The sequence below is a fragment of the Petaurus breviceps genome, unplaced genomic scaffold (genome assembly GCF_028583685.1).
Source record: "Petaurus breviceps papuanus isolate PSGF00001 unplaced genomic scaffold, PetGlider_PUasm1.0 182, whole genome shotgun sequence".
NCBI lineage: Eukaryota > Metazoa > Chordata > Mammalia > Diprotodontia > Petauridae > Petaurus > Petaurus breviceps.
In genome coordinates, this window is record NW_027185786.1 from 1,961,238 (window position 1) to 1,971,096 (window position 9,859).

The 9,859-nt window shown below is 43.8% G+C and overlaps 1 protein-coding gene across 4 annotated transcripts in view; it reads left to right on the forward strand.

Annotated features, from left to right (window-relative positions):
- The window catches only part of UBE2D4 (ubiquitin conjugating enzyme E2 D4), a 36,139-nt gene that overhangs the window by 4,747 nt on the left and 21,533 nt on the right, over positions 1-9,859 (forward strand). For all 4 annotated transcript variants that reach the window (XM_069087567.1, XM_069087565.1, XM_069087568.1 and 1 more), the window contains exon 2: positions 8,061-8,124. In XM_069087567.1, coding sequence (XP_068943668.1) covers positions 8,061-8,124 — 64 coding nt within the window. The remainder of the gene's footprint in view (positions 1-8,060; positions 8,125-9,859) is intronic.

The window sequence follows — 9,859 nt, forward strand, 5'->3', positions numbered from 1 at the left end:
AGATAGATAGATAGATAGATAGATAGATAGATAGATAGATAGATAGAAAGACAGACACAGATGATAGATTTTTTTAAAGGCAGTACGGTTAAGTGACTTGCCCAGGGTCGCATGATGTATATTTTTCAGGGACTGTCCTCATTGCTGGAGGCTGAGCAAAAAGTGACTTCTTGTTTTCTCCCAGCAACTCAGGATCAGGTGCCACAATCTACTCCTGGTGCTATTTGCCCCAGCAGAGAAAGTGTCCACAATTATGAAATCATAGTATTGAATTGTTGGTCTAATTACACATTATTGCACACCTATTAATCCAAAGGCCCCCTTGTTACCGTGGTGGCTACCTGATAAATAAATGAGTAATGCACGTAAATGCAGGCAGAAATACAACATGAAAAATTCATCCCAAGGAAGTGCATACAAGGCAGTACAGAACCTGTGTTTCACCTGACAGGCATTATCAGCAAAAAAGAAAAAAAAGTGTGGGAATGAAAGATGTTTTAAGAGAGGGTAGGTTTTGTTTGAATATTCATAATGACTCAGGGGTAGATATGTTTTATTTTTAGTAGTACTACACCCTGGCACTTGGCTGCATTTCATCCAGCTTGTAAATTGATATCACGCCATTGCAGATTGGAGAATAATTCAGCCTCCGTCTCTCCTTCACCCTCTCCCACCCTTCTCTCTCTGTCTCTCTCTGTTTGTCTCTCACTCTTTCTCTCTCTGTCTCTCTCTCTTTCCCTCTCTCTGTCTCTCTCTCATAGTTGAGCAGGTCCTCAGCTATTTAAGGATAAAAAGCAGCTGAAGAGCTCTCTGCAGTAGCTAGTCATCTAGTTAACATTTGAGGGGACAGTGGTAAGATTTGATAATACTCTGACCCCCTGTGGTCCTAATGACTAACAGCCTCTGACCATAGTAATTGACTAACACTTCCAACCCTCCATCCATCTCTGTGGCCCCTCTCCATCCTCTTTCTCTTGTTCACTTTTTTTCCCCATCTCACTAACCCTGTTTTTTCCCCTTCCTCTTCTTTTTAGCCTTTTTCTTTCCCTCTCTTTTCCTGCCCTGTCTTTTTCTTTCTTTTGCTGTCTACCCTCATCTTACTGAACCAGTTATAAGGCCCTGCTATTGAATTGAAGCATATTTCACTGAATCAAATAGTTTTGTTCCCTGTTTTTTAGTTTGAGTATCAGGTGAGCTTTACCTTTTTTATCTCTGCCAGTCTTCCCATCTCCAGACAATCAGATAGACTTACAGTAGTTCTTTTCTTAATGTCTTTGTGGCCCTCGGTTGATTTTTTTTCCTTCTCTGTTCTCTCCTTAGGTCTTGTTCCACTCTCTGTTTCAAAGCAGTTATGTCTATGTTTGTATAGCCGTGCATGTGTGGGTCTGGTTGTGACAGCATATTGCATTAAAACTTTTTTCTTATTAATTTTATAGCAACATCAGAGGACTGAATGGGGATGTGGTTATTTTATTAACCAATGTTTTTATTGAAACAGATTTTGGGGAAATCTTTGGGATGTGAATCCACACAAATTGAACCGGTGGATATTTGGAGGGTATTTTCACATTGTGTATTAGGAAGATAAAAATGATGGCCTGAACAAGACATTTAAATTGTTTAATTAAAATAAACATGTTTTTGAGACTTTTGGTCAACAGCTAGTGCATATAGTTACATATACAAAAGCATATACATATTTTTGAAATTGTAAATATTTTAGTTATAAATATGAATTATTGTTTGGAACTTTTTTTTTTTTTAAGAAAACTTACACCTTCAGCCAGCTTAACATTAGACATTTTTAATATCGGGTTATACAGCTAAGTTTTAATCTTCCTTTTCCTTCTGATATACAGGAAAGAAATGGAGTTTTCTTGTTTTTTGTTCCAAGAAGGGGCATTTTCTTTCAACACCTACTAAAAAAACTATTGTTATTTAAAGACGGAGTTATCACTTCAGTAGTCTGATGACTAAGTGTTTAAGTGACTTCCACCAATTCAATGGTGTGACTTTCTTTCAAATGAGATGTCTAACCCAGAATAACTCGGTGCCCCCCACCCCAGCCCTGACGTTTGTGGTCGTTGATATTAGGAAGAGATGGTTAGCAGCTCTCTATATTAAGCCAGCTCTTGGTATCGAGCCTTGTCCAATGAGGATTTCTTTTTGTAGGGACACCTATACTCCTTAAATGAAAGTCATCTGTACTTAGTGTTTATGACATTTTTCAGTGTGGGCATTAACTCCACTTACAGACATTGTAATTCTTTTGTGACTTAATATTTGATATTGTCTTCAAGAAGTTCTTTGGCCAAAAATTTACTCTCTACGACCGTTGTGGTGATGAGCCTGCACATCTTCCAAACGTGCAGGTCTTACATGGCACCTCTCCCCTCCTCAGGAAACTGCAGGGGCTCCCCATTACCTCCTGATCAAATATAAAATTTTAAGTTTGGTGGTCAGAGTCCAACACAGCCTGGCCCCTCCTACCTTTTTCGTCTTCCTTCTTAGACCTTGCTCCCCAAAATGGACTCTGGGATCCTATCGATACTGGTCTCCTTGCTCAAGAAGCCCCATCTCCTGACTCTGAGCATTTTCTCCAGCTGTGTGTCCCCCATGCCTGGAATGCGTTCTCTCCTCATCTCCTGGTTTTCTGGCTTCTTTCAGGTTCCAGATCCCTTCAGCTCAGATCCCACCTTCTGCGTGAAGCCTTTCCCATTTATCCTGTAGCTTATTTGTACACACTTATTTACCTGTTGTCTCCCCTATTAGACTGTGTGCTTCTTGAGGGCAGGGCCTGCCTTCCATTTCTGTATCCCCAGTGCTTAGCAAAGTGCCCAGGATACAGTAGGCACTTGATAAATATTTGTTGACCTACTGATTGGAATGGTCCCCAGCTGTAGTTTGTCACTAGCTGCCCACAAAACCTTTTAAGTTGGGTAGAATTACTAGGATTTATACTGCACTGGACTAATCTTTGACACCTACTATTCACATTCAAAGTGGGATGAGAACTTTGCTGGATATTATGATGCTGTAGTTAGAAAGCTGTCTTTATACATAGGCTGACATTCCCCACTTCCCCTCCAACTCAGTTTTAAATCTGATGTTCTTTTTGCCACTTAGAGTTTATAGATTACTAACCCACTTTATGAGGAGTCTCTTGCAATAGAAATAGTTAAGTAAAACTAATAATACGGGGACCTCATCTGAAAGGGCATGCATCGTTTGGCATCTATAATACCCCATTCCCAAAATACTTTTCTCATTTTGTTTTTGATTTTTTAGAGGGCAATTGAGGTTAAGTGACTTGCCCAAGGTCACACAGCTAGATTTTGTGTTAAGTGTCTGAGGCCAGATTTGAACTCAGGTTCTCCTGACTCCAGGGTCAGTGCTCTAGTCACTGCGCCACCTAGCCGCACCCCCCTGCCCCCAAACACTTTTAAAGAAGTCAACAAATCTATTTTTCCTTCTTCCTCACCCCATGGGGGCAGGGATATGCCTTGTAACAAATATGCTTAGTCAAGCAAAACAAATTCCCTCAATGACTGTACACAGAAATATGTTTTCATCGTTGGTCTTCTGGAATCATGAATGGTCATGGTGTTATTGATGGTCTTTACAACTTTAAAAGTTGCTCTTAGGGGTGGCTAGGTGGTGCTATGAATGGAGCACTGGCCCTGGAGTCAGGAGAACCTGAGTTCAAATCCAGCCTCAGACACTTAACACAAAAACTAGCTGTGTGACCTTGGGCAAGTCACTTAACCCCAATTGCTCTGCCTACCCCCTCCAAAAACAAACAAAAAAAAAAAGTTGGTTGTATTTATGTTGTTGTTATTGCATGTATCATTCTCCTGGTTCCACCCATTTCATTCTTCATTGGTTTATAAGTCCTTAAAGTTCTTTGTTTTTGTAATATTGATGTTAAAGTATAAATTGAATTGTTCCCGTTCACTTCCCTCTGCATTAATTTGTCCAAGTCTTTCCAAGTCCTCATTTTTTATAGCATCATGATATTTGATCACAATCACATCCCACAACTTATTTGGCCATCCCTCAGTTGTTGCAGAATCTCTTAGTTTCCAGGCTTTTTGGTGTTTTTTATTTGCTGCTACAAGTATTTTTGCAAATAAATGACCCGTTCTTCTCTTACTCACTGTTTAGTAACTTTCTTTCCATAGTGGTTTGTACCCATTCACAGGTCCACCAGCCTTATATTAGTGTTTTCCCACAGCCCTTCCTGCATTTATCATTTCCCTCTTTTGTCACCTTTGCCCCTTGGATAAGTATAAGCTGGGATCTCAGAAGTGCTTTTATTTGCATTTTGCTAATAATTATTTAGATCATTTGGCCATAGGTAGCTTGAGTTTCTTCCCTTACGAGCTGTATGTTCATATCCTTAGACCATTTATCAATTGGGGAATGGCTCTTTTTCTTATAAATTTGAATCAATTCTTTATATATCTTGGAAATAAGACTTTTGTCAGAAAAACTTGCTGCAAAATTTTTTAAATTTCATTTATTTTAATTTTATATTTATATATAAGTGTATATTTATATATTATTTATATTTATTTTATTTTAATTATTAATTTGATCTTTGCTTTGTTAGATTTGTTTGTGCAAAAACTTTTACATAATTAAAATTACCTATGAAAACCCTTGACTCCTGCCTTCAAATCCAGTGCTTTTTCTGATGCCTGATACCTGAGAGTAAATGAGATTAAAGAGGCTATGAGGATGAGGAGAGGGAAGCCAAAGGTAGGATTTTATCTGGTCCTTGAATGAAGCCAGGGAGGCTGGAGGCAGAGAGGAAGAGGGAGAGAGAGCATTTTTCAGAAGAAGAGCTGAGGTTCAGTGCCATGTGGGCAGAGAGCTAAGTGACTTGGTTAAGAGAGTGATCATTCCCACAGCCTTTATGTATTAGAAGCACTTCTGGTGAAGGAACCTCACTACCTCCCAAGGCTTTCACCCTCCTCTGCCGAGTTGTTGATGCAGGTCTTGTACCAGGAGCAGCAGGAAAGTTCTCCATTGAGAGGAGCTGAGGAAAGTGACAGTATATTAGGTTTGGGTTTGGAAGGACTTTAGGAATCATCTGGGCCAACCCTTTCATTTTACAGGTAGGGAAGCTGAGGCCCAGAGGTAGTAACTGTCTTGGCCAGGGTAACATATAGGTATTAAGGGACACAGCCAGGATTTGAACCCAAACCCTCTGACTCTTATGTCCAGCACTCTCTCCACTTTACCATGCTGTCCTCCCGTGGTTATGCTGGAATTGATATCAGAGAGCATCCAGCTTGAGCCCTCCTCAAACAGGAAATCCTTCTCTTGAACCCCGGACATTTCAGCTTCATCCTTTTTTGCTTAATCTTTTTGCCTTCAGGAAGGTAAACCCAGTCTCAGGCTCTAATTTTTGTTTTATGTTTTACACCATGGTGGAAAGGATAAGAGTGGTGTATACCTTCTGCTTGGGCCCTCCTTCCATTGGCTGCTCAGAAGACAGTCCATCCCCACTTGGTGGGATAGTGAGGTATTGGTGGTGGTGGTGTTCAATCATTTCAGTCGTATCTGATTTTTTATGACCCCATTTGGGGTTTTCTTGGCAGAAATGCAGGAGTGGTTTGCCATTTCCTTCTCCAGTTCATTTGACAGATGAGGAAACTGAGGCAAAGAGGGTCACAACCACAGAATTCTCCTGTGCCATTACTTAGGATGAATTATGTCAGGTCAGGAAAAATAGGACAGTTCATTCCTCTGTAGGGTGAAATCATCTCATGGAGAGACAGCGATGTTGGCAGTGAACTAAGGTGGCTTCCATTTAAGCAGAAAACTCCCACTGTCCTGAACAAGACAAGTGTGATGACCCTTGGGTTGTGACCTGGTGAGGGCAGTAATTCAGGTTCAGTGACTATCCCTGAATTGTTTTGTGTCACTCAGGGATGTCCAGCCATTAAATGCTCAAGCTGTCTGTAGCTTTTATGTTGGGATATTAGACTCAGGTGCGACAGGAGTTATGAAACTGTGAGGCCCAGAGCCATAGATAAACACAAGTGAAGGAAACCAGAATAGTCCCTATAAATAGCTCTCTCGTCCACAAGTGGGTTGGTTATCTTTTTGGTGGCTTGTCTGTGACTCTGTTTCCCTAACTTCCTTTGCCTGGGTCCTAGGTGGCTGACGCTGAGCTCAGTGCCCAGCATGGAATCAGTGTGTCTCTGGGTGGGTGTGTCAGTGCTTGGGCTTAGTTCAGGCTTGGCCTTCAGTAGGTACCTGGCAGCTGGTTTTAGAATTGAGTGATTTCTTTCCACACCCAAGGATTAGGAATGCTTAGGTACACCAGGGTGGGATGACTCAGAATGGTAGGGAACTTAGAAGTTCCTGCTGAATGACTGAAGTCCTATGCATTCCACTGAGTAGATTTGTGTCAAGCAAAAAGGATTAACCAAAAGCAATTAAATTTTTTTAACTTTTTTTTTTGAGGGGGGGAAGGCAAAACTATCGGGGTTAAGTGACTTGACCAGGGTCACACAGCTAGTAAGTGTGTCAAGTGTCTGAGGTAAGATTTGAATTCAGGTCCTCCTGACTCCAGAGCCAGTGCTCTATTCATTGCACCACCTCGATGTCCCAGCAATTAAGATTTTGCCAGAATAAGCTGCAAGTAATCAGAATTATCTGTAGTGTGGTGGTGGAGGTGGGGTTAAATTCTTCCACTAATTGGGATTTTCCAGAGTCCTCCGATGTTAGAGCTGGCAGGAACTTTAGAGATGACTGGGGGCAGTGGACCCAATTCTTCTTACAAATGCGCCAGTGGGAACCAAGCAAGGGGAGATTGCTGGCCCTTAGCCACTGAGAGATCTCCTGGAGCCTCCTCAGGCCTCTGTTCCTCCTACAAGGCCCCTTCTCCATTATGTTAGTGCCTCTGATTGGGAGCTGACGTTCTGTGTATTCACTACTTAATCTTTATAGTTGTGTAGAGACAGATGCACTTTCCCCCTCACCCTTCCGTTGGAATTGTCACTGAGTTAAGATGGACCATGTCCTAAAGAGATACGCGGGCCCCTCGTAGTGTGGGCGGCACAGGCACATTACCCTGCCTGAGGAAGTCCCATTTCAGGACTCGGGAAAGAGTTGGAAGCCATGGGGAGGACAGGTGAAGCGTAATTAAAAACTAGGGGTTTATGCTGAAAGTCTGAGACACAGACACACACACACACACACACACACACACACACACACATCTGTAAGCCACAGTGATTCTCTCTTGCCTCTAGGGTGAAATATAAATTCCTCCTTTTGACTTTCAAAGCCTTGCATCACCTGGCCTCCTCCCAGCTTCATCCCTTACTCTCCTCCACATACTGTGACACAGTAATTTTGGCCTTCTGGCTGTTACTGGTACAAACCCCCAACCCCCATAACAGGCCTGTCTCCAGGCCTGGAAGTCTCCGCTTCCTCACCTCTGCCTCTTCTCAGCTACAGGCCTCCTTTCTGCCCTTCCTGGCCCCCTAAATGCTGCTGCTTTCTCCTTAGATTGTCTTCAGAATTATCCCATGTCGATCTGCTCATTCACAGCTGTTTTCATTTGCTCACCCCTGCCCGCCCCTTGTAGACTGAGCCCCTTAAGCACAAGGGGTGTTTTTGCCTTTCCTTGTTTCCCCAGCCCTTACCACAATGCCTAGCATTTGGCTGGGGGGGGGGGGCTTGATAAATGCTTATTGACTCTTTGGAAAGGGAGGCATCTTTCTTTGGGTCCTGGCTACCGCTGCTGGCCACAGATAGAGAGTGCACAGTGGAATATTTGGAAAGCCAATGATGGAGGCCTTGAGGGGAGACTCAAAACCTGCTGGGAAAGGCATTTCCTTACTCATCTCTAGGCTGTCAGCACAACCATTCTCTGGGTCTTATCTCTTCACCAGGAGGAATAACTTGCCAAGTGAGAGAGTCAGTGCTTGGTGCTTGGGAGTCAGGCCAGTGGCAGGGGGCGGGAGAGGCGGGGGGGGACCGTCATGGACTCCCAGCCAGCAAGCTCGGCCAACTCTGAATTCACTCTCTCATGTTCCTAGGAATTAACTGACTTGCAGAGGGACCCTCCCGCCCAGTGCTCAGCAGGACCTGTGGGTGATGATTGTAAGTAATGGCATTTTAGGGCTTTGGGTTAAAGGATCCTTGCAAATAAATCTCCACATTTGGCAACTCAGCTTTTAAAAAAAAAATGTTACCCACGGCAGATCATGCAGTAAATGAATGAAGCAGGCATCTTTTTCTCTTCCTTTGGTTTAAGCTCCAATTTCATTAGAAGATCATTAGTCAGAAGTTGTGTGGCAGCAGAGCAGTGAGTGGGCCTCTCTGGTCAGAGGGGCCTGTGATGCCACCCTCCCTGCTGGAGGCAAAGAAGGATGTTGCTTTCCAGGGAGCTTAAGAGGTGGCCTTTCCAGGTACTCAGTCTGCTCAAGAAATCTATGCAGCACACTGCCACAGGTGCCAAATTACAAGGCAGCAGGCACTGGAAAGATTTCTCTAAATAATTATCTCTTTGGGTGAAGGCTCTTGACAAGTTTTTGTTTTTTAAATAATGATAATGCTGCTGTTGCCACTGCCTGTGCCTTGTCAGGCTTCCTTTAGGGCTAGGGGAAGGTGACGAGTCTTCTAGTGAAGAGTGGTATCCATGCAGAGGGGCTGGATCCCCGCTGCTTTGTCCTTCATTGACCCTGTGTGTGGGGGTGGGGGGAATGGAGGCAAGGAAAGACCAGCAGCCCATCTTTTCTCTGGCTTTTCCCTGACTCTGTTTACCTACCTGTCCATACCTGTGAGAGAAGAGAGATTTTTTTCTCTCAGCCCTGGCTAAATTGGGGGAGAAAATGGAATGGAGCTGCTCCCATCGTGCTCTGCCATTTCCCTGACTCCTGCTGACTCCTTCTGGAGCTCCCTGTCCAGGCCACCATCTTGTCCAGAGAACTCTTTGCCCTCTCCTAGCACCTCACCTCTTCTCCATAGCTCCCTCTGTTCTTGGGACCCTTGCTTTCAGACTTGTCTGCTGCCCTAGAGGAGGTAGGCAGGTAAGTGGGGAGTGGGGCAGGTCCTTGTGTGGAGCAGATAGAGGATGGCAGGATAAATGCATGGGAAGAAGCGACTTGGAGATGGGCTGCACGTCACTGAGGGGAGCACATTTCAGGCTCAGCTGATGCAGAGGGTTCAGGGCTGGTGTTCAGAGCTTAGGGACTGAAGGCCCGTCTCATGATTCTCTGATGAGGATTCTTCTCTGTATCCCATCAGATGACCCTTACATTCCTGCAGGTGTTTACAGCACCCAAGTTCATCTGTCAGAGAACCCCGAGATGCCCCAGTGGACCTGAGCTGGGAGGGGCCCCCATGTCCTTTTCTCTTCCTTCACTTCTTGCTAGATTCTCCTCCTTTCTCTGCCTTTTTTTCTTTCTCCTGCATCTGTGCCCCAGGCTTATCAGAGGCACCTGTGGATCCCTTTGCCATAACGTAGCTTTGCTGGAAGCAACAAGGGCTAAAAATGTTTGTCAACTCCTGTCCTGGACCTTGCCTTTCCAACACTAGCATTGTTCTTAGGTACAGAGCTTCTGTTGTATTTGAGTACATGCTAGGAGATGGTCGATGGAGGATATCAGGGCTTGGGCTAAGTCTCTGCTGGAGACATGACACCATTATACACCCACACTAGATAGAAGTCAGTTAAAACATTCCTTCCACTTCAGTGGTGTGGACAGGCATTTTCCAAAAAGGCTACAAAATGTATCCTATTGACCTTATGCCAGGACCGGGCATGTGATTGACTTCAGGAACCTAGAAATCAGTGTTTGGGCTATATATAAATACATATATACATACATACATA